General features: G+C 34.2%; 1 protein-coding gene across 1 annotated transcript in view; it reads right to left on the bottom strand.

Moving 5' to 3' along the window:
- The window catches only part of MALRD1 (MAM and LDL receptor class A domain containing 1), a 578,615-nt gene that overhangs the window by 336,918 nt on the left and 218,870 nt on the right, over positions 1-22,827 (bottom strand). Inside the window, exons 22-23 of the mRNA XM_036459535.2 lie at positions 6,822-6,978; positions 2,260-2,370 (exon numbers count right to left, since the gene is read on the bottom strand). Coding sequence (XP_036315428.1) covers positions 2,260-2,370; positions 6,822-6,978 — 268 coding nt within the window. The remainder of the gene's footprint in view (positions 1-2,259; positions 2,371-6,821; positions 6,979-22,827) is intronic.

Below are 22,827 nucleotides of genomic sequence, written 5' to 3'. Positions count from 1 at the left end.
CATGGCCTCCTCCCCTAACCAGCACCTGCTACCTGAGAGGGTACTTGTGAGCTTAAAAATAACAATCTCTTCCTGTTTAGAGATCACTTACTTGAAACATTTCTAGGTTTATTAGCTCAGAACCTCCTCATGACAACCCATTGAGGTAGGTGGAGAAGAGATTACAATTCCCGTGGTATGTGTGTATGCGTTCAGAAATGAAGCTCAGAGAGGAAAAGTGTCAAGCCCAGTGGTTCCCAAGGTGCAGCACACGCCCCACGGAGGGAGGGAGGAGGGGGGGAGGGCAATTTGATTTTAAGTGGGGCAATTCGAGAATTAATAGTGAATTTTTTGCATTTCTTATGGTTGGGGGGGGGGGGCTCATCTACAGTGTATCCTATATAATAAAAGGCTAAGAGACAAATGAAGGAATGGTGGAATGACCAGTCACTATGATGCACGCTGACCACCAGGGTGCCCCTCACGGCTCCCGGATGCAGGCCAGGCTGAAGAATTCCCCCCTCAAGTGCACAAATTTTGTGCACTGGGCCTCTAGTGGCGATAATAATAGTATGTACCTCATCCAGTTATTGTGAAAACTAAAGAAGTATTTTTAAATTCATAGAATAGTACTTAGCACTTAGTAATTGTTATTGCTCTACTTGTAAAAATTATTATAATTAAAGATTCTGTTTAAATCAGAGTGCAGGTTACCAAACAAAACTCTGAAAATTACCCAGTGTTGAATCAGCATGTAATTTTTAAAGATTATCTTATACTTTTCCTCAATAATTAGAGCCATTCATCTTTCAGAGACTAAAGGAAATGATATCATAAACATGAACACTCACACTCTAGCTCCACTGCATATTATTTTGTTTTGCACATAGTAGGTGCTAATAAGCTTTCACTAAAAGAGTGATTGGATCACACACAAAAAGATTTAAACAACAAATTTCAATATATGAAATATTTAATTTATAATTTATTGTTGGTAGTTTTGTGGTGTGTGTGTGTGTGTGTGTGTGTGTGTGTTTTGTATGTGATATTGTCATACAAATATTCTACTTACATAAAATTAGTTAAGATTTCATTCCTGTAAGTGCAAGCCTATGTCTAGCAACAATGAAATATTTTACACATTGTTGCTAAGAATTTTTCTTGCCTCAGTTAAAAGATCGTGGAGGTTAAAAGGCAGAATCACTTAATAATATATTTCAGGATGTGCAAGGCCATTAAATTGCTTTCTAATATTTACTTCCTCAGGTTGAACTTATTTCTTAAAAATGTTCTAAATTACCTATAAATTTCCCATTAGAAAACTAGATTCCAATGAATCCAAACATAGAAGGGATTTATTACATCTATTTTTCCAAGAAATTGGGGACAATGCTGTATCAGTCGGGTTATACATCTGTATCTAGCCTGTGCTTTCACAGGAGCTGAGAGGGGCTGATCTATCAGACACAGCACACAATTGTAGATACACTCACTGAATGTTAACAGCAGAATTGGCTACTTCTATTGCATATACAGAGGATTAGAAATGTAATTATTAGTAAATATATCTTTTATCCAGAGATAAGTGATTCTAAACTCACAGAATTAAGCCCTGTGCAGTTATGGCTAATAGATATTTGCCTCATCTTCTAAGCAAACCCCCATTCTGCCAAAAACATAAAAAATTAAACCATACACACACACTTTCATGGGACTCTTGCTTTCCTGGCAATCCATAAAAAATAAAATCCATATCAAATATCTTCCCACATAATTAGTTTCACTTTAAACATTTTAATCTATGTTCTTTAATTATTTTACATATATCTTATCCTCCAAATAATATTATAGTCTATGTAAACACAAATACTAATACAATACACAATTTTGTTTCTCTCCATAATATTTTCAAATTAAGTGAATCTATTATCTCTAATGATTCAACAATACAATATGCTTTAAAAATATGTCCTTTTAATCAAATTAAAAATAATATAGTTATAGTCTCTTATAATATGCATATTTATAAATAGAGGGAGATGTTCTTTACATCTGCGAGACTGTGGAATGGAGTAGAATTGTCATTAAAATTAAACGTTCCCAGAAGCATGCTTGTCTAATTGGAGAAATAAGGACATTCTGAAATTTTAATTTCCTATGGAAACTACTATATATATTCTTACAAAACATCAGAAATGGAATGGGAGGATAAGACTATGAATGAAGAAAATAAAGAAGAAAATCACTAAAACTTACTACCCAAGTACTTGGATTACAAACCTGTATTTTTGAATGAATGCCTAAAAATAGTTCTACTTTTTTCCACTGTGCACCTTGCTGTCCACTTTGAGCCCACAATTTAGAGGTAACATTGTCTTTCTTGCTCAGTACCTGCAGAGATAAATCAAGTATGAAGTGCTGAAATATTTTTTCATGATAAATTTTAAACATGTAGGATTTTCCAAGTTTTTACTTTATTTTAATATCAACATGAAGTCCCTGATTGAAAAGCTGAGACAATTTTCATTAGATATCATTGTTTTCTATATAGCACTATGTCCCAGAGCACCTCACAAGCTTTGTGTAATAAAAGTGAGCATAATTACCTGTCATTCAAGTCCAAAGAAATCTGGACATCATTTAACTAAGAACTCTATGTTAGTTGTCTGTTTTTTAAATAAATTTATTGATTAACTATTGAAAGAGAGAGGAAGGGAGAAAAAGAAAGAGGGAGGGAGGAAAAGAGAAAGAGAGAGAGAGAGAGAGAGAGAGAGAGAGAGAGAGAGAGAGAGAGAGAGAGAGAGAGAGAGTCATTGTTCCACAAACTTATACATTCATTGGTGTGCCCTGAAAAGGAATTGAACCTACAAGCCTACAAGCTAGGGGTATATGGATGACACTCTAGTCAACTGAGCTACCCAGCCAGGACCTACCCCAGCTTTTAAAAAACACCTGACAGCAGTAACAACTGGAATTTTACATATTAAATAACATCCATGTTGTTGAAAAAGCACAAACTTACTAAATACTCTTTTGAAAATAATCTTCATTTTCTTGGGTTCAGTTGGGACAGTGACAGTATTACAGTGGGCGCTCAATTACTTTTAACAACACATGTGAGTGATATGAGCATGCACCTACTCATGCTGTGCTAGTAAGATTTCTCTATACCACAGCCTTGAAACTATACATTCTAATCAGTACTATATCCTCATTCTAAGGGAAAATTCAGATAAGTCTCAGTAGATAAATTATTAGGCTCCTCTTTGAAAAACGATACAAAATGAGTAATCAAGAGAGCAACTGAAGGTTAAGAGATCAACCAAAGGACTTGTATGAATGCATATAAGCATAACTAATGAACAGAGACACTGGGGGGGGGGGTTGTGAGGGTGTGTGCTGGGGGGGGTTTGAGTGGTTGGAGAGAAGTCAATGGGGAGAAAGGAGACATATGTAATTTTTTAATCAATAAAGAATAAATAAAAGGAAACAATCTTGGGAAATGCAGAACAAGTCCACATTCTAAAAGAACAGTCTCAGGTAGTTTTTTTAATCATCTTGTATAATAAAGAGCTAATATGCTAATTAGACTGAATAGCAAAACAACTATCCGGACGAATTTCCTTATGAAGCCAGGGCTGCGAGGGTTGAGTCCCTTGCATGAATTTTGTGCACTGGGCCTCTAGTTTCATAATAATACTTTTAAAAACAGAAGGTATACAAACCAAGAAATTATTGAGAAGGGTTTGTGATGATTTTGACTTTAAAGTGAAGGTAATTTTTAGTAGTTTCATTATCTTTAAAAAAAATAAGTTCAAATCGCTGTAGAGCTTTTAGAGTCTTAAGTACTAAATAATATGTGCCTAGCAAAAATAATTCTAAATTCTCAGTCTATAAAATTCATCATGTTATTGAAATCAAAAAAACATAATTTCTTAAAAAAATAAAAATCGTTTTGTGGACACTAGAAAGAATGTATTAGAAATAGAGCTTTGTATGAATATTATTCTATACTAGAGGCCCAGTGAATGAAAAATTCATGCACTGGAGGGAAGCGTCCCTCAACCTGCCCCCTCAGGAGCCCTTAGGGGCAGGAGGTGACCCAGTGATTAGGGGAAGGCAACATCTCTGCTGCTACCACTGCCAGTAGCACAAGCCTCAGCTGGCCCTGGTTACCTGAGCTTCAGGCAGCCCTAAGTGACTGGGAAACCACCATCTGAGGCTTGCCTGTGCCTCGGGCTGGCCCTGGGCAACTGGGGGACTAAGGGGACTGGGGTACTCTGGAGGCACATGCGTACCTGTATAGGGGAGGGCCCAGCCATGCTGCATGTCTACAGTCCCAGTGGGCCTGAGGGAACTGGGAGCCACCATCTTGTGGCTGTGGGCATCACCATCTTTGAGGGAATGCAGTCAATTAGCATATTCCCTTCTTATTGGCTGTGGGCATCACCATCTTTGTGAGGGCATGATAATCAATTAGCATATTTCCTCTTTATTAGATAGGATATAAATCACTAAGGAAAATGTATTCATTAACAAAGTAATGCAACATTTAGTGTTATTCAGCCATGCACAAAAATAAAGATCAGCTGTATTACTATTTTAACTATTTGATAGTTATGCATCTACTAATATAAAATCTTATCTACAAAATGAAAGCATATTTTAGATCATCACAACTATGAAATATAGTAGGAAAATTATTCTCATTTTTCTAGTGAAAAACTTATAATAAACATATTGTTTTGCCTAAAGATATTTTTTTAAAAATCAATGTAAAGCAAATGATAAATTGCAACCTCAATCAATAAGGCTATTAAAATACTTTCAGATTATTAAACATTCAACACATACATATACTGGTATACAAACAAGTTTACTTATAAATTGCTTTTGATAAGAAGTATCATCTGTAATAAAGAAGGAAATTCTTCTAAAATTCATCTATAAACTTAAAAGTGTTTCCAATAAAAACAGCAGTTTTGAAATAATATGCTTATCTAAAATTTTATTTGCAAAAATAAGTGTTTAATATGGCCAAGAAAATCCTAGAATAAGACAGCAATAACATTGGGGAAGGGGAAAACACCTAATATTAAAATTACAATCAAGCTACTGGGAAAGAAGTAGTTAAACAGCTGGTCTGCATTATATTTCTCTTTGTTGAGAAAAAGAAAGCAGATTACCCAAGTGCAATCTCCTTGCAAATGTCCTAAACACAGACTTCTTTGTAAATAAATTAATGGCATTCAGCACAGGGAGAGTCCTTATCTATGGCTGCCTTTACAGATATATCTCTGATCTAAAACTGCTCATGGTAAACAGTTCTGAAATGTTGGAATTCATTTCTTTCTGGGAAACTTTATACAAGCTCTGAGGCTGAGTAAAAATATAGATGCTTCAAAACACTGAGTTGGCTTCTATGTAAACGCTATCTCTATACATATTACAGACAAGCTGTATATTACATAAGGCATTTCCAATATGGTAAGACAGGCTCTATGAATGTGCATTCAGGTTCCAGAACCTCTCTCTAGTTAGTCTGTAGAACTTAGTTGTCTGAAAGAAACCCGGGCCCCATGGGGAGTTAGTTAACTCCAGGGATGGAACAGTGTAAAAATAAGATGAATCTAGAACTTCCTTTTGTCCATAATGAAATGAAATTCTCAAGGATGGAGGAGCTTGTCAAGGAAACATACCAGTCATCTTAAAAAGGGACTCCTATGACCAAATCTGTGACAATTTAAAAACCAACAAATAAGCAACAGATAAGAAATTGAATACAATAGGAATCCATGAATCACACTGAATAAATGAATTTAAAAATGAAGAAAAAATATTTTGGGATTTTTGTTGTTGGTGGTCTTCCAAAATAATACCAACTTATAGATATAGACAAAATAATGGAGTTGGAAAATCATAATTAGGTAATCATCATAGTAAAATTAAATCCATTAAAAATACTAAAGGATGCAAAAACTAGTGAGCAAAATTGAATCCAGGTCAGGATTTTACGGACTCTTCAAAATAGTTCTTTACAAAATATTTATTGAAAACAAAGGAAACAGAAGTACTGAGACTGATGGACATCATGTACTAACTAATGGGATGCATTATTAGTGACGCTAAAGGGAGGGGGAAAGCTTAACATTCAGCAAATCCAAATTTTGAAGAACGTTACAAAATAATTGAATTACAGTTTTTAGAATATCAGTTTCATAAAAATCTCAGGAAAATTGAGTGATCATTCCAGTTTGAAAGACACAAAGAAGAAATAACAACTAGGTGTGATATCTGATTCTGTATTAAACTGATTTTTCCCCCAATAAAGATGCTCCTGGGATAATGGACAAAAAATAAGATCTTTGAGCCAGGGTATATTGTCTGTGAGATTCTGGCAACCTTTTGTGAGTTTGAAAATGAAATCTGTTTTACAAAGAAACTATATGAAAAAGACTCCTGGAGAATGAACACCACTACTATAAATAACAGCATGAAGGATGTACATTCAATTTTTTACTAAAGAGTGTATAGTCATTTGCGCTATTCTCAGAACATTGTTACTGAAATTTAAATGAAATATTTCAAGTTAAAACTGTATTACACTGAAACTGTAAACTCAGGATACAGACCATAATTGTAAATTCAATAGTAAAAAAATATATATATCGTACTAGCCATGCAGATTCAATTCTGCTAAAATATTTTTCCAATCATACCATGTTGAAGTGTTAATAATTGTCCATTTTCACTTATTAATAGACTACATTTTGATACCCATAAATTATACCTTATGAATTTTTATATAACAAATTTTAAAAATGATATAATCTAAGCAATACCTGGAGAGAGCCAACGGTGGCACCATTCATGTAAGTCCAGAACACCAGGGTACATTTTGGTCCCGTGCGTGAAATGACAGGAGTGAGGATGTCAGCCTTGTCACCAAATTTTCCATTTGAGCTATCAGCATACAGGTACCACCCATCTGTGGTATTTCTAGGGAAGTATGATGTGTTTATAGGATAAAAAGAAAATAGAAAATCACAAAATATAGTTTGTCATTTATCATATTTTAACATTCTACAGTTTTTCCCGTAAGTATAACGATGTTTTATAGCGTAATGATGACTCATAACCTTCCACAAAAATAACTCTTCTATTTTGATTTTGAATACATGTATCAATTAGTACAATGTGTGCAAATTATGGTACTTCTGTCTAATCCCAGGTCTAATCTGTAATTACTTGGTTGATTTTTTTTTTTACAATGATACTGCCAATACTCTGAATAGCTGTATAGAGCTTCTTTTCATGAAGATTAAAATGAGACCCTGAAACAGTGAATGCCTTAAGAAGAGGCATTAAATAAATAAATAAATAAATAAATTTATAAATAAAATGGAAACTGGCTCAGGGTTCTACTCATAGATCTAAAAGGCTGTCAGGTTCAAATTTATTCTCTGTTAAGTTGGGTCAGTTTTACTAAGTTGGTAGATAATTTTAGAGTGTCTTTACTTTCTTAGATCCAAATTAAAGAAGAAAATAATGGTGGAAACAAATAGAAATGCAATCTTGCCATACAGGATAGTGTTTATGCCCCTACTTTAATTGTCAATTCAGAAAAAAAGAAAAGAAAAGAAAATTTTAAGACATCATTGGCAATACACAACTTTCTTAAAAGTTTAAATTTATTAGAGTGACATTAGTTAATAAAATTATATAGGTTTCAAGTGTACATTTCTATGATACATTCTTCACAATTTGAGCATTCTGGCATTCTTTCTTTGATTAATTAGATTTCTTACCACTTTCTCATCTAAATATGTTAGATAGTATAAAGTTTAAACTTGATAGTTATTGAAACCCCTTGCATTTAGAAAGTTTTATGATTTGATCAATGAAATGTGAGTCATTAATAGTAAATAGATAAAGACAGAAGTATTCATTCAATCATCATGTATTTATTGACTTTAAATTTAACTGTCTAAGGCACTGGGAATATGACTGTGAGCAAAAGGCACACAGGATTTAGCATCTGGCCTCATCATTTACTACATGGGAAAACATTGGGTAGGTTATGTAATCTCTCAGAACATACTTTCTTCATTTTAAAATGGGATAGTTCCATGTATGGTTTTAATAGAAATTAGAAATAAAGTAAGTGGAACATCTGACACAGTACCTGGTATATCTTATATAATTAATAAATGGTAGCTGTGATTTGAGGTTAAGAGTTTATCATCCTTGAAACCACAGAGGATATAAATTAAGATCATTTTTAAGAGATAGGATTTTTTACATTAATTTTTCTGAATTGTGTTTCAATGAGTAAGCACTTCCAACTTTGTTCCTTGTGTCTTAGTATCCAGATCTCCAGGGATACCAAGAATAAAGAAAACATGTAAATAATTCATTGACTTATAGATTCACTGAGATTCAGCACAATTTTAATAGACATTTCCCCCCCCCCCCAGAAATGGACAAGCTTCAAATAGAATAACTATTATGGTATCCAGTAGGTACTAGACTTATATTGTATACCCAAAATTAATATAACTTTTAATGTCAACTGTAATTTAAAATATTTTTAATTTCTAAGAAAGAAAGAAATACTAAGGACTAAGCAAAGCCAATATTACTCTATCAGATGTCAAGATCCATTATGAAGGTAGAATACTCAAGACAGCTTGTTATTGGAATAAAGACAGACAAGTGGGTCAGAGAAATGGATGGAATAGTTCTGAAAAAATCCACATATATTGTACACATGATTTACAAAAAATTTTAGATCATCAGAGCAGTGAAGAAGGAAAGGACAATATTTTTAGTGTGTACTAAATTAATTAGATAGCCATCTGTGAAAATAAGAAAAGTTGATATATATTTCACTGCATTTAAAAATAATAAATTCTAGGTAGATTGTACCAGGAATGTGGAAGGTAAACCAATGAAGCTTATCTAAGGCTAGAAACCCAATGCACAAAATTTGTGCAAGCGGTTCTGCCCTTACAAACATGGAGACTTGCCCCAACTTCACCTGGAAAGTAATTTGGAAGGACATCCAGAAGGATGTCCAGAAGGCCATTCAGCTGTCTGGTCTAATTAGCATATTATGCTTTTATTATTATAGATAATATAATATCTTTATAATGTAGAAATTATAGTTTCTTTAAACAATATATAAAAATAACCATAAGGAGTAACACTGAAAAACAGCTGAATTCAAATTAAGTATTTCTATTTTTAAAAAAATACCAATATGATGATCAAAAAGCCAGTGATAGGGAGAAAGCATATATACCACATTTCATAAATACAATATTTACTGATGGCCTACCATATAGTATGCACTAGCCCACATGTTCAACAGTTATATGTATATGTGTTGTTATACTACTAGAACATATTATGTATATATATATGCATATATACAAGCAAGAACTGGAGGAAATATTCCGAACTGTTAAAATGTTTATATCTGTGTTTGGGGCCATATATATTTTGTTTCCTATATAGTGCATGGATCAAAGTAGACCCTGAAAAATACTTGATAAGTAAATAGACAAGTGAGTTTAAAGTTAGTAGAGCACACATGGAGATAAAAGATGAAGGGAGTGGCAGAACTGCGGATTCAGATGAAATTCAGTTGACAAGTTGGTAATGTGTCCTAAGCTGGTGATAAACGAAGCAAAACAATACAAAACAATAACAGCAACAAATTTAGAAAAGACAGAGCAAAGCTAATAGATCTGGAGGCCGTGGAGGAATCAAATGATTAAAGGTCACAATTTTGGCAATGATAAAAAGCATCTAACTATGATTCAACTGGAGGTCCCTGTGTTTGTTTCCCAAAAAGTATACAATGAAAATAATAGTAATTTCCCCAATCCATTAGAATTAAAAAATATTCAGTCACTCACAAGAATAAATACAAAATAATTTTGTTATAATTATATAAATTATAAACCCCTGCAATACTCCCTTGCTGGCAAGGAAAAGAAGGGAGACATGACAGATCAATTTGAAGATTTCAAACAACAAGCTGCATGTGTGTGTTCATAGCACACTGTGAACATGGTTACCAGTGTAGCAGTATATCATGTATGCATTAACTCAGGGCGCATGATGTACGTACAATTCCCATTTGAAAAATGAAGAATTACACAACTTGTAATGAACACTTGCCTGTGTTCGAGATGAGATTATTCAACCATGTACCTATAAAGGAAATCAACTCCCCTCCTAAAATGAGAACAGCAAAAATGATCACACATACTGTGCTATCACCCATAAAATATCAGCATCTCTCTACCAGCCTTCAAATTATCTTTTCTCATATAAAGCATGAAGTAATGTTTTATAGAAACATACATTTTCTAATAAAACATATCATAAACCACATAGTAGTAAAAGTTGAAAGAAGTGTTACACATCCAGGTGTTACAAATGTACAAATCCATGGTGATAATATACAAGTTATTTATAAAGTCATTATAGCCTAAACTGGTTTGGCTCAGTGGATAGAGCATCAGCCTGCAGACTGAAGGGTCCTGGGTTTGATTCCGGTCAAGGGCATGTACTTTGGTTGTGGGCACATCCCCAGTAGGGGATGTGCAGGAGGCAGCTGGTCTATGTTTCTCTCTCATCAATGTTTCTAGCTTTCTATCCCTTTCCCTTCCTCTCTGTAAAAAAATAAATAAAATATATTTTAAAAATAAAAATTAAAAAATTTAAAAAATAAAAAGTCATTATAAAAAAGAGATCTGATTTATAGTCCATGCTATTTTAAAGAAAGTCTTCTAGGCCTCCTAGGTGATCAGTTTCTAAAGTCTTACCATTACACAGAGTAAGCAATTAAAATATTCTTTCTCTCCCCTCTTTATTTAAGAATCTCCTGGGTACTAAAATAAAGTTTTAAAAAATCCTCTTGCATGGACAAAGTAAAATATTTTTGAGTTAAGTCAATTGGCCTTTGATCTTGTAAATATACCAGATGAGGGACATATTCTCCAGGCTTATTCATTAGGTTGGGAGATATCTTTTGATTCATTATAATATTGTAGGCTGTTTTAACATAATTGATTGATATTAGCTACTAAGATTTATCATTAACTTTAATAGGTTCATGAGTAGCAGAAATACAAAGTGGCCTTTTTGCAAATGCAAGGTATCTCAATTTTAAAAAAGGACTTACAATTTTAGCAGAGTGTGTTTGGATTTCTTTTTCTTAGTCTCATGAAATAAAAATGAAGTAATTAACATTTGTTGAAATTTTATATAACCACCTGGGGTTTTTACCAGCTCAAAATTCAATAACAAAGGTACCAAGGCAACTATTTTAATTAAAAGTATCCACAGTTCCTGTTTCAATATTATATGACATTCACTGGAGAACAATTATTTGTGAGGCAAGTAGAAAAACATTAAAAAGTAACTGAAAATTTTAAAAGTTTAAGAAATTACACAGTTGTATTTATTTACCTTCTAATTCTAAAACAGGATTTTAAAATGCTCACTAATGTAAATATATTTTTTTTATAAAACAGATTTTCAGCCAAAGGGACACTAGCTTTTGAGATGTATAAAGTAAAATATTGTAAGTTTTTTAGATGAATCTTTAAATTAATAAGCCTTTAAATTAGGGAATATTAAATAATAGTTTGTCATTGGACACTCATAACAAACCTCAAAAGTGGAATTAATGTCATTACTACTTCTTGGATGGGATAACTAACATTAATAATTTGCCAGTGGTAATTCCCTTGAAGCCAGAATATTGATCCATCTATCTTCCCATGCTTTATATTCTAAAGTCATTCTCCTATAAGAGAAGTGTCTGAACAAGCAGCATCACCTGGGAACTTGTTTAAAATGCGAATTCCTGAGCCCTATCTCAGATATACTAAACAAAACTCTGGGGAAGGGATCAGCAATCTGTTTAACAAATTCTCCAGCCTATTCTGTACATGCTAAATTTTGAGACTCTGCCTTAAACCACTTACATTAACAGTTAAAATGGCATTTACAATCCCAAGTTACTAAATCAAAATGTCAATCCAAAAGAAATACATAGACAAATAGATATTCCACTTTTGTTTTTCTTTTCAAAATAAATACTCTGAGGAAAATAAATAACTATAAGATTAAAACAAACTTGTGGCACCTGCTTTTAAAGCAACTCATTTTCTTTTATATATTGAATAAAAAATAAGTCAGATATTCTAGTAAAAAAAGAAAAGAAAAAGCTAGTTGGGTAGCGTTTGGTTTGGAATTAATCAAATGTATTTAAGAAACCCAATACATAACATTTACACACACACACACACACACACACACACACTCACACACACACTTTTTGTTTTTAATGTAAACAGCTCCTCTAGAGTTGGGAGTTGTATAACAATTGTCTATTATACTGTTCTTGTTTTTGTTGTTTATTTATATCACACATTCCTAACATTTTTCACACACACACACACACACACACACACACACACACACTACACACACACACAAAACTGCCACATGGTAAGCAATCAAAAAATATTTGTCAAATGAGTTAATGAAATAAAATTGATTTTGAGAATCACTAGATAAGTGATAACTTCTAATAGAAATTTTCTGACCCAGGTTTCAACACATATTAGATAAAGTTATGAGAGATAAAAGGTATGATAAAACATTATAGAGATCAACAATCCAAGAAGACATAACACTCTTTAGTGTACATGAACCTAACAATAGAGCATCAAACTATATGAGGCAAAAACTACTAAAGAAATAGATGAATTCACTACCTTAGAAACTTCAACAACACTATATCAGAAATGGACACTTACAGCAGACAAAAGATCAGTAAGGACATAGTTAAACAAAGCAACATCACTAACTAACCACATATAATTGACACCTATAGACTACTTCATTCAACAACAACAGATTACACATTTGTCTCGAGCTTACATAAAGCATTCACATTTAATGAGGACTGTTAACCAGAATACACAAGTGATTCTTAAAGCTTAACAGTAAAAAAAAAAATCAAATAACTCAACTTAATTAGGAAATGGGCCAAAGACTTGGACACCTCACCAAAGAATATGTAAAAATGGCAAATAAGCATATGTTATCAGGAAAATGCAAATTAGGGCAACAATGAAATACTAGTACACACCTACAAGAATAGTCAAAATTTAGAACGTTAACACCACCAAATTCTGGAGAAAATGAGGATGAATAGTAAGTCTCATTCATTGCTGGTGGGAATGCAAAATGGTACAGCCACTTTGGCAGAGTGTTTAGTGGTTTCTTATAAAACTAAACATACTTTTACCATATCATCCAGAAATTATACTCCTTGGTATTTACCTAAAAGAGTTGAAAACTTATGTCCACACAAAAACCTGCACATGGATGTTTAGAACAATTTTATTCATAATTGCCCAAACTTGGAAGAAACCAAGATGTTTTTCAGTCGGGGAATGTCTAAATAAACTTTGGTGCATTCAACAATGAGATATTATTCATCGCTAAAAATAAATAAGCTAGCAAGCCATGAAAAGATGTATGAGAACCTTAAATGCATATTACTAAGTCAAGCCAATTTAAAAAGGCTACATACTGATGATTCCAATATGACATTCTGGAAAAGACAAAACTTATGGTGAGAGCCAAAAGATCTGTGGTTGTCAGCAGTTGTGAGTAGGGGAGCGATAAATAGGTAAAGCATATAAAGGATTTTTATGGCAATGAAAATTCTCAGTATATTACCAAAATGCTGAATAGATGGCATCATACATTTGTCCAAACCCACTTAATGCATCACACCAAGAGTAACTATGATGTGAAATATGGATTTCAGGTGGCTTGATATATCATTGTAGGTTCATCAATTATAACAAATTTGCCTGAATTCATTCTAGAGAATGAAGCAGGGTTCATAAGGAAAGGATCTACAGACAGACAGACAGATACACATTATAAATAGAAACAAGGTAAAAGATATAAAAATGCTTAATAAATTTTAACCTGTGGCACAGATGATATTGTTATTATTTTATTGATTTCAGTGTTAGACAAAAATAAAAGAGAATTATTTTAACAATATTAGCTAGCCAAGTTTATAGTGAATAGATTTGTTTATTAAGACTTTTTATCTTAAAACATCATATATAGAAACACACCCTTAAATCCCCTCTAATTTCCCTGGTGTATCTTACCAGTACTATCACTTTCTGTAGGTTCCCTAATATGAAAAAGCTTGAGAAGCACAGATATATCCCAGCCCCTTTCCCTATTTATTTGCTAGTAAATTTAGTTGTAGGAATATAGAGACTGAAAGAAGCAATGGGAGTGAGCAGAAGTCTTTTACTGTCTCAAAGTGTAACGTCTGTCATAGAGAAACAACTTCCCTGAAATACCTTCCTATGAAAAGCAGTTTTGCTTATTCTGTAATCTAAAATCAGTGTAAGACTGCTACTATACTAGGGAAAGCATATATATAAGGAACTAGTCAATGTAAATGGAAAATAAGCTTGCCAGTTATAAATATGCAAATGAGTAAAGGTTTTCCATTCATTTCTTGTTCCTTCAATATTATTAGGGTCTAAATTTAAATGCTTCCTGTATGTGAATATTCACAGCTGGAAATACCTTCCCAGATATCACAGGCTATGCTGCCTTGAGATTTTAAATACTTCCACCTTTGTGCCATTTTTTCTTTAAAGAAAAGCCTCTCTGTACTGAGCTAGAAATTAAATTAGTAATAGAATATGAGTAAGTACCAGCTACAGTGTCCAAAACTATCTATAAGCTGACCCTCAGATTTACGTGCTTGAGAGAGCAGAGGAGTTGATACTACCCTGTTTCCCCGAAAATAAGACAGTGTCTTATATTAATTTTTTCTCCCAAAGTTGCGCTAGGTCTTATTTTCAGGGGATGTTTTATCTTTCCATGCGCTAGGTCTTATTTTTGGAGGATGTCTTATTTTCGGGGAAACATGGTAGTTCTTAACCTCCTCACAATCATTTGTAAATGAGGAGATTAGTGTGCCATTACTGCCCTGTGCTTTGCCACCAGAGTTCAATAGCAGTATTTTAATGCCTTATATACTTTAAGGATGATCATGAATTATCTTTCTTTGAACTTTGCACTATTCCATAGCTTTTCTCATCAGCCATGATTGGTTATTTATAACATCACTGATCTGTGGTAGAAAGGTTGGAGCAGGTGAGTGGGGGGCACCAGACCAAGGCGTGATACCAGTCGCTGTCATCAGGTGAGCCTCTGGTGGTTACTGAAAATTCTTTGCTTTCGTATACCTGGCGCTCACACCTGCTGCTGGCTGGCTTGGATCCCACTCATACCCACTGCCAGCACCTGGCACTGGCCCCGCTGGCTTCTCCACCTCCCCTGCTCCTGAGGGGTGATTGGGATAGCAGCGATGGCACCAGCCCTGTCACACCCGCTCCTGGCACCAGCCCCAGTAGCTCTGCGCCATCAGTGGGTGTGAGCAGGGCCAACGCCATCAGCACTTGGGAGCAATGGTAACAGAAGCAGGGTGCAGATTGGTAGGGGACTGGGGAGAGGAGGTTGATGTGGGAGGGGCAAGGCAGTGGCATGGAGGATTGGCCAAGACCTGTCCCCATGCCCACCACAGCTCTGTGGCCCACAGTTCCTTTCAAGGTGCACAAATTCATGCACTGGGCCCCTAGCAATAAAATAAATAAAAATAATTTGTTTTTAAATCTACACTTTCTAATTAAGTTTCCAAAAGTGTTCTCAGCTGTCATGTGTCCTAGCTAACGGTGTGATTGTGTTCGGTTAGAAAACTTTGTGTTTAACTTCAAAGATACAGCAAAGTAATCCCTGGCAAAAGATTTAGATATCCACTTTAAAGAGAACATCATAAATTTTAATTCTAAGCCTAGTGATTTCCCCAAATAAATTCTAGATCAAGACATTTTGTGTCTTTTTTTTTAAGATATGTTTTGTTGATTTCAGAGTGAGGAAGGGAGAGGGGGAGAGAAATAGAAACATCAATGATGAGAAAGAACCATCAATCAGACATGCCTCCTGCATGTCCTCTACTGGGGATTGAGCCCACAACCTGGGCATGTGCATCGACCAGGAAAAGTTATTCATTTCAGTCACTGTATCCTTTATTTATGACTGGTTCTTTTATATGGTTTCTACGTACTTTTTCATGCTGTTGAAGTTCTCACTACATTCCTTGAGCAATCTTAAAACCATTATTTAAACTCTGTATCTGGTAATTTGCTTGTATCCATTTCATTTAGTTCTATTTCTGAAGATTACTCCCATCCTTTCATTTGGGAACTATTTCTTTGTCATCACATTTTGGATGCTTCCCTGTGTTTGTTTCTATCTATTATGTAGAGCTGCTCCATCTCTCTAATGTAGAATGGCCTTGTGTAGTGTGTCCTATAGGATCCAGTGGCACATCCTCCACAGTCACCCAAGCTGGGCACTGCAGGTGCACCCCTGTGTGGATTGTGTGCACTGTCCTGTTGTAGTTGAACCTTGATTGCTGTTGACATCACTGGGAGGAAATGATCCCCCAGGCCAGTGGGCTAGGAGGCTGGCCTTTGACTACAGTGGAGGAGCTATGCAGGAGTCAACTCTATAGAGCAGGACTTGCTTCAGTGGGGTTTTGGTGCTCACCAAGTCTGTCCCTTGTGTTGCTTATGGAGGTGATGGGGTTGAAATCTGTGTGTTCTGAAGCTGTCTGCTGGTACACTGGCTCTGAGCCTGGGAGGTGCAAAGTCAGCCTCTGTCTGTGCCCTGCCTGGTGCCACTCAGCACAAACTACAGAGTGATTTGTAGATGAATGCTACTTATGTTGGGATTGGAGATGCGCAGGAGAAACCAAGGTATGAACCAAGGTGAGCTGCCACTAGTGCTGGGCCGGGGCTACTTACCAAGTGGTAGGGGTACACAGAGGCCAGATGCTGCTAGTTTAAGGGATTTGAATAAAGTCCAAAGCAGGACAAGTGTGCCCAAAGCCACATAAGAGTGAGGAGCTGGGATCCAGGTCTCTCGACCAGTCTGGTCAGCTCAGCCCCATGATTTGTGCCACCCTCACCATCAGAATAGAAGTGGCATTACCTCTTTGGCATCAATGATTTCCAGTGGTATCAGGAAACACACTCTTTTGAAAATCATTACTCAATATAATAGAATGTTTCCCTCAAATATAATTTTTATTTTTTGTATTTCTTATCTGTTGTCTTATAAAATATCTCCTTCCCAAGTGATCTTCATTTCTGTTTGAGGTACTACCAGTCACCACGGCATTGAACCTGGAAATCAAGTATTTCCCTGCCAACCACTTGTGCTGAGTTATTAGGATTTTATATTATAAAACTAAGGTTTATCATTCCTTCATCATGATTGTAACCACATTTTGTCATTGGTGAATTTCAGTGTAGCTATTTAAAACCAGATCAAAATTACTTTTATCATTCTGTATTTTGTTTGTTTATTTATATTTTGTGCACTATCAAGCCTCTCATCTTTGTGCCCAGATAATGTTGTGCCTTTATTATAGTTCTTATATTCTGTTTTAAATGATACCTAATTTTTAAAATCTCTCAAATCTGTATTTATAAATTTTAAAATTCTTGTATCCCCTTCTGTTACTTGTTTAAATTTTATATAACATATATTTTTAAAATATCTTTTTGCATTTAAAATTTTAATTTAATATAGGGTCTGCTGATCAGAAAACAACTAAATGTGTTCATAGTTTTTTCCAATTACTGTTGACATACAATATTATATTAGTTTCAGGTGTATAACATAGTGATTAAATGTGTATATAGCTTATGAAGTGATCAACCCCATAAGTCTAATGCCCATCTGACACAATATATAATTATTACAATATTATGAATTATATTCCCTATTCTATAATTTACATTACTGTGACTGTTTTTCTAACTGGAATTTTGTATATTTTAAACCCTTTCCTATTTTCACTAAACACTTGTCCCTTCTGGCATCTATCAATTAGTTCTCTACATCTATGAGTTTGTTTCTGTTTTATATGTTCATTAACTTTATAACCCACATATAAGTGAAATTATATGTTATTTGTCTGCGTGCAAAAAATATCTCTTAAATTGCATTTTAACATGCCTATAAAAATAACATTCCTTAGAGGCTATAAATGATCTTATGAATATAGTTTGCACTTTTATGAAGCTATATATATAGTCACTACATTCTTATAGAAATTTGTCTAGATATATAGAGACAATTACAAAAAAATAGCAATGATGAGAATAGTTTTTAAAACCGATAATCTAATCTTAAACTTTATTATCCTAGAAACTGCATTATTTGTGGTGTTATGCTACAAATAAATATTTAAATATTTTAGATGCCTAAAGTAAACACCATCTATATATACTTTCACTTTTAATCTTATGATTGCAGAAATCTAAGGACTTTGTTAATTATTTTATGCTAAAAAATAATAAAGAAAATGAATTGCTTCATAAAAATGAAAACAATTAGAGTAAATAATAAATTAGTCTAATTAAAACAAAGTTCACAGAACTAGTATATTTCTAATGAGATCATTAAGTGATCACTTAAACTTCAACTTGTTCTCAAAATGTAATCCTATTTACAAAAAATACATGATATAGTATAGCATCATAAACTAAAAGATACACACATACACATATATGACAAAAATAACATCAAAAGAAGAGTGGAGACATTAATCAGGGCCTTAGATAAAACAATAATCAAAAATGCATTCTATAAGTTTCACAAAGTCACTGACATTAGATTATGAACTTAAAATCATAAAAGTAATATAATTCAAAGCTCAAGAAAACACAAAACTAAATCAATCCTATCTAATAGAAGAGTAATATGCAAATTGACCATCACTCCAAGACACAAGATGGCCACCCCCATGTGGACACAAGATGGCCACCACAAGATAGCTGGCAAGGGAGGGCAGTTGTGGGCAATTGTGGGTGACCAGGCCAGCAGAGGAGGGCAGTCAGGGGAGACCAGGCCAGCAAGGAAGGACAGTTGGAGGGGGGAAACCAGGCCTTCAGTGGAAGGTAGTTGAGGGGGAACCAGGCCTGCAGTGGAGGAGAGTTGGGGGATAACCAGGCCTGCAGGGGAGGGCAGTTGCGGGGGACCAGTCCTGCAGGGGAGGGCTATTGTGGGCAAGCAAGCAAGCAGGGATGGAAGTTAGGGGTGACTGGGCCAGCAAGGGAGGATAGTTGGTGGTGACCAGGCCTGCCGAGGAGGACAGTTAGGTGAACAGACTGGCAGGGGAGGGCTGTTAGGGGAAATCGGGCTGACCAGGGAGCAGTTAGCTGTCGATCAGGCTGGCAATGAAATGGTTATGGAGTGATCAGGATGGCAGGCAGAAGTGGTTAGGGGCAATCAGGAAGAGGCCGGTAAGTGATTAGGACCCAGCAGTCCTAGATTGTGAGAGGGATGTCCAACCACCTGTTTACATCAGACATCCTTCAAGAGGTCCCAGATTGGAGGGGGTGCAGGCTGGGCTGAAGGACATACCCCTCTCATACATGAATTTCATGCACCAGGCCTCTAGTATCTCAATAAAATTATATCATGTGCTCATATAGATTAAAAACTAATTGTTCACAAATATTTTTCATAAGGAATAGACAAGGTATAATTTAATTAATCATTTATTCAGTCACTTTAAAAAGGCTATTTTATTTAGCAAATACTGGTATACATCAATAAATCAATAGGTGTGTAACCAATAAGATAACTAACTGCATCTTTCATATACCTATTGTAATTTATCATGACATCATAATGCTGGGTATTTTCAAATGTCAGCCAGGTCTTTATATTGAGCATATGTTTAAAGCCAATTCTTATTAATACTAAAATCTTGAAAGGAAAAATCAATAAATGCTCCAAATAATATTAAATTTTCCCTGAAATATTTCTCCACAAGATGAAGAACTCTATATTTATCTCTATTGAAAAAAATCATGCCAAATCTGCTTGTTCCTTACATAAAACACTTAACCAGAAAGTCAGACTCCAATTCGCCAAGTTACAAACTATAAAGCATTTCAGAACAACAAATAGCTAGAAATTAAAAAGGACTGTGATTCTAGAAAAGGGAATAATTACCTTTGAGGGGGAAGTTATAAAAAAAAAAATAGTCCAGTTTTGTGAACACATACCCTAGAAGTTGGTAAAGGTGAAAAAGTTATTAAAGTTAGATCATCTTTCAGAGGCATCCCTGTATGAGAACCAGGGCAAGAAACATAACTTGTGTTTTTGGGTTATTCATATGAGATCTGAATTTCAGTATTTTTTATCAGTGTCTCCAAGTAATTCCAAAGTGCTGCCAATTTTGAGGACCTGCTCTTGACTAAACAAATGCGTCCTCTAAGTGTGGTTCCCAAACTAGCAGCATCAGCATCACCTGGGAACTTGTTACAAACATAAATTCTAGGGTCCCCCCACACCTACCTACTCAGACATTGTGCAGTGAACCTAAGATTTCTGTGTTACACAAGCTCTTCAGGTGATTTTCAGAACCACCAAACTGCAACAATCCGCAGCAAAGCAATATGAGTTCACCTTGATTGGCTTATATCAACAAAACCTCAATTTTGGAGAGTAAGAGAGAAGGGAAGAATGGGTTGGGGCTTTGAACATTTCTTGGTTTTTCTCTCCTGGTTGCCATCACTAGCACATTGCCTTTGTCTTCTCCCTTTTCTTCAAAATTATGTGTAGAGTACCAGTTTTACATCTCTCCTTCTCCTATGGCATGAAATTGGAATCAAGTCATGTCAAATCTTCCAAATGCTTGGCTTTTAAGTAAGAGAGATTCACAAGAAGATGGAGGATAGTGTTAGAGCACAGACATTAGCATCTGTGAGATCAGGATTTACAGTTTTCCATCTCTCAAGCTCACTAAGTAGAATGCCCACAGGCAAGCATCCTTAAGCCTTTGTGTGCTCACTTGTACTTAGCTTGAAGATAATTACACCACCCCCACAAGCTCACTGGGAGGACTGGACATGATTGTGTGAACAGCATCTACACCAAAACCATCACATAATAAACACTCAGTTAGGACTGCTTTCATTCCTAGAATGCTTCATTATATAAAAGCAACCACCATTCTTTTTATCAGGCCTCCTTGTTAGTTTTGTGTAGTCAAAAAGGACATGCAGGGGGACACAAACCTACTTAAATGTCAGAAGTTAATATAAATTTGACATTTCCCCGATTTTCATTAACAGCAGTCATTGTTTTACATTGTTCTTTGAAATAGTAAAATTAAAGGTAGGTTTTAAATATAAAAATAGACATAATTTATCTTTATTCTATTTAAATCTTACTACTAAAAAAATAAATTATCTGAGTCTTCAGAAAAAATTATTTAAAGAAATAATTGAATTAACATTTAATATCTTTCTTTAGCTGATGCATTTAGATTCTGAATTGGTATGCACATAATCTGTGTTATTACCTATTATATGCAAGACTATGCATGATTTTTAACACATACATTTCATGTATTTTTATAAATACTTTTAAAATAAACACTATGTTGAGAGATATGTATCCATTCATTCATGAAGGTATAATAGTTATTCTATGATATTCATTATTGCTAAACCCTGACTACAATTTTACATCCTTTTATTACTTGTCCTTAAAACTGGTAAAAAAAAATATAAACAAATCAACAACAACAAACAAACAAAAACACCACAAATTTTAGTCTAATCTGCCTATCAACCTTGATAGCTGAGATAAAACTACCCTTCTTAAATAATAATGTCATGAAGAACTTGAAGAATATTAGTTCTAAATATAAACTTTTTTTGGGGAAAATATAATATTAAGGAACTATATTTTGAATTTCATTATAAATACAGTTCTAAAAGGTAGACTTTGTAAGATCACTATAAATAGTACTTAGGAGAAAGTACTGTGCTAGACAGCATTATTAATAAATGTACCTCTGCTCCTACTTTATGGTTTAATTTGAATATCACATATACTCTTAGGAATAATTCATGTTTTTAGAGTCAGAGACATTTGGATAGTTGCATTAAAATCATATCATTCTGTAAATAAATGTCTCCAAAATACAAGCATCACATTTAAACAAAATCCTTCATGCCATAAAAAGATAGCAATCTTTATGCATATTTCTATGCCTACTCAGTGAGTAGACAACAAATGTAGGAGATAATAGAATCTTCTTTTTTGCTCTACTAAGCTTACTTTATACTTTACACTGAGCCTCATATAGACCTCATTAATTTTGTTCAAGTTATTTTAGTATCTCAAAATTCACACACACACAAAATATTAAGTGCAAGGTAGTGAAGTTTTTTGAAACAGAAGTTTAAAAACCAAGTTTTATGAAATTCCTTACTGATAGAAAATATTACAATAAATTAATAATGTTTATAATGAAGATTAAAATTTCAAATAGAAAATGAAACTAAACTGAGCAGGTACAGGCAAAAAAATATTCCCATTAGAATACAATTAAGAAGTCTGAATTCAGATTATAATAAAAGATGCATTTAGCTAACTAGGAAGACACTTTATAAAGCCATCTGAAAAATACAACACACAAACATTTTTCAGACACTTTTCTTAGCATTGGAATTTAGAAAAAAAATTCAGATCAGTGGATTCTATAATAATAATAATACCTTAATAGGAGAAAGAAAATAAACACACATGGATGTATACAAGAAACAATTGATGGAATTAATGTTAAATATCCAAAAAGTGAAGACAGTCATAAAGAATATGATTAAATCAAATAATAGC

The sequence above is a fragment of the Pipistrellus kuhlii genome, unplaced genomic scaffold (assembly GCF_014108245.1).
Source record: "Pipistrellus kuhlii isolate mPipKuh1 unplaced genomic scaffold, mPipKuh1.p scaffold_m20_p_1, whole genome shotgun sequence".
Taxonomy (NCBI): domain Eukaryota; kingdom Metazoa; phylum Chordata; class Mammalia; order Chiroptera; family Vespertilionidae; genus Pipistrellus; species Pipistrellus kuhlii.
The sequence above is the reverse complement of the archived record's forward strand: the minus strand, read 5'-3'. Positions and strand labels throughout refer to the sequence as shown.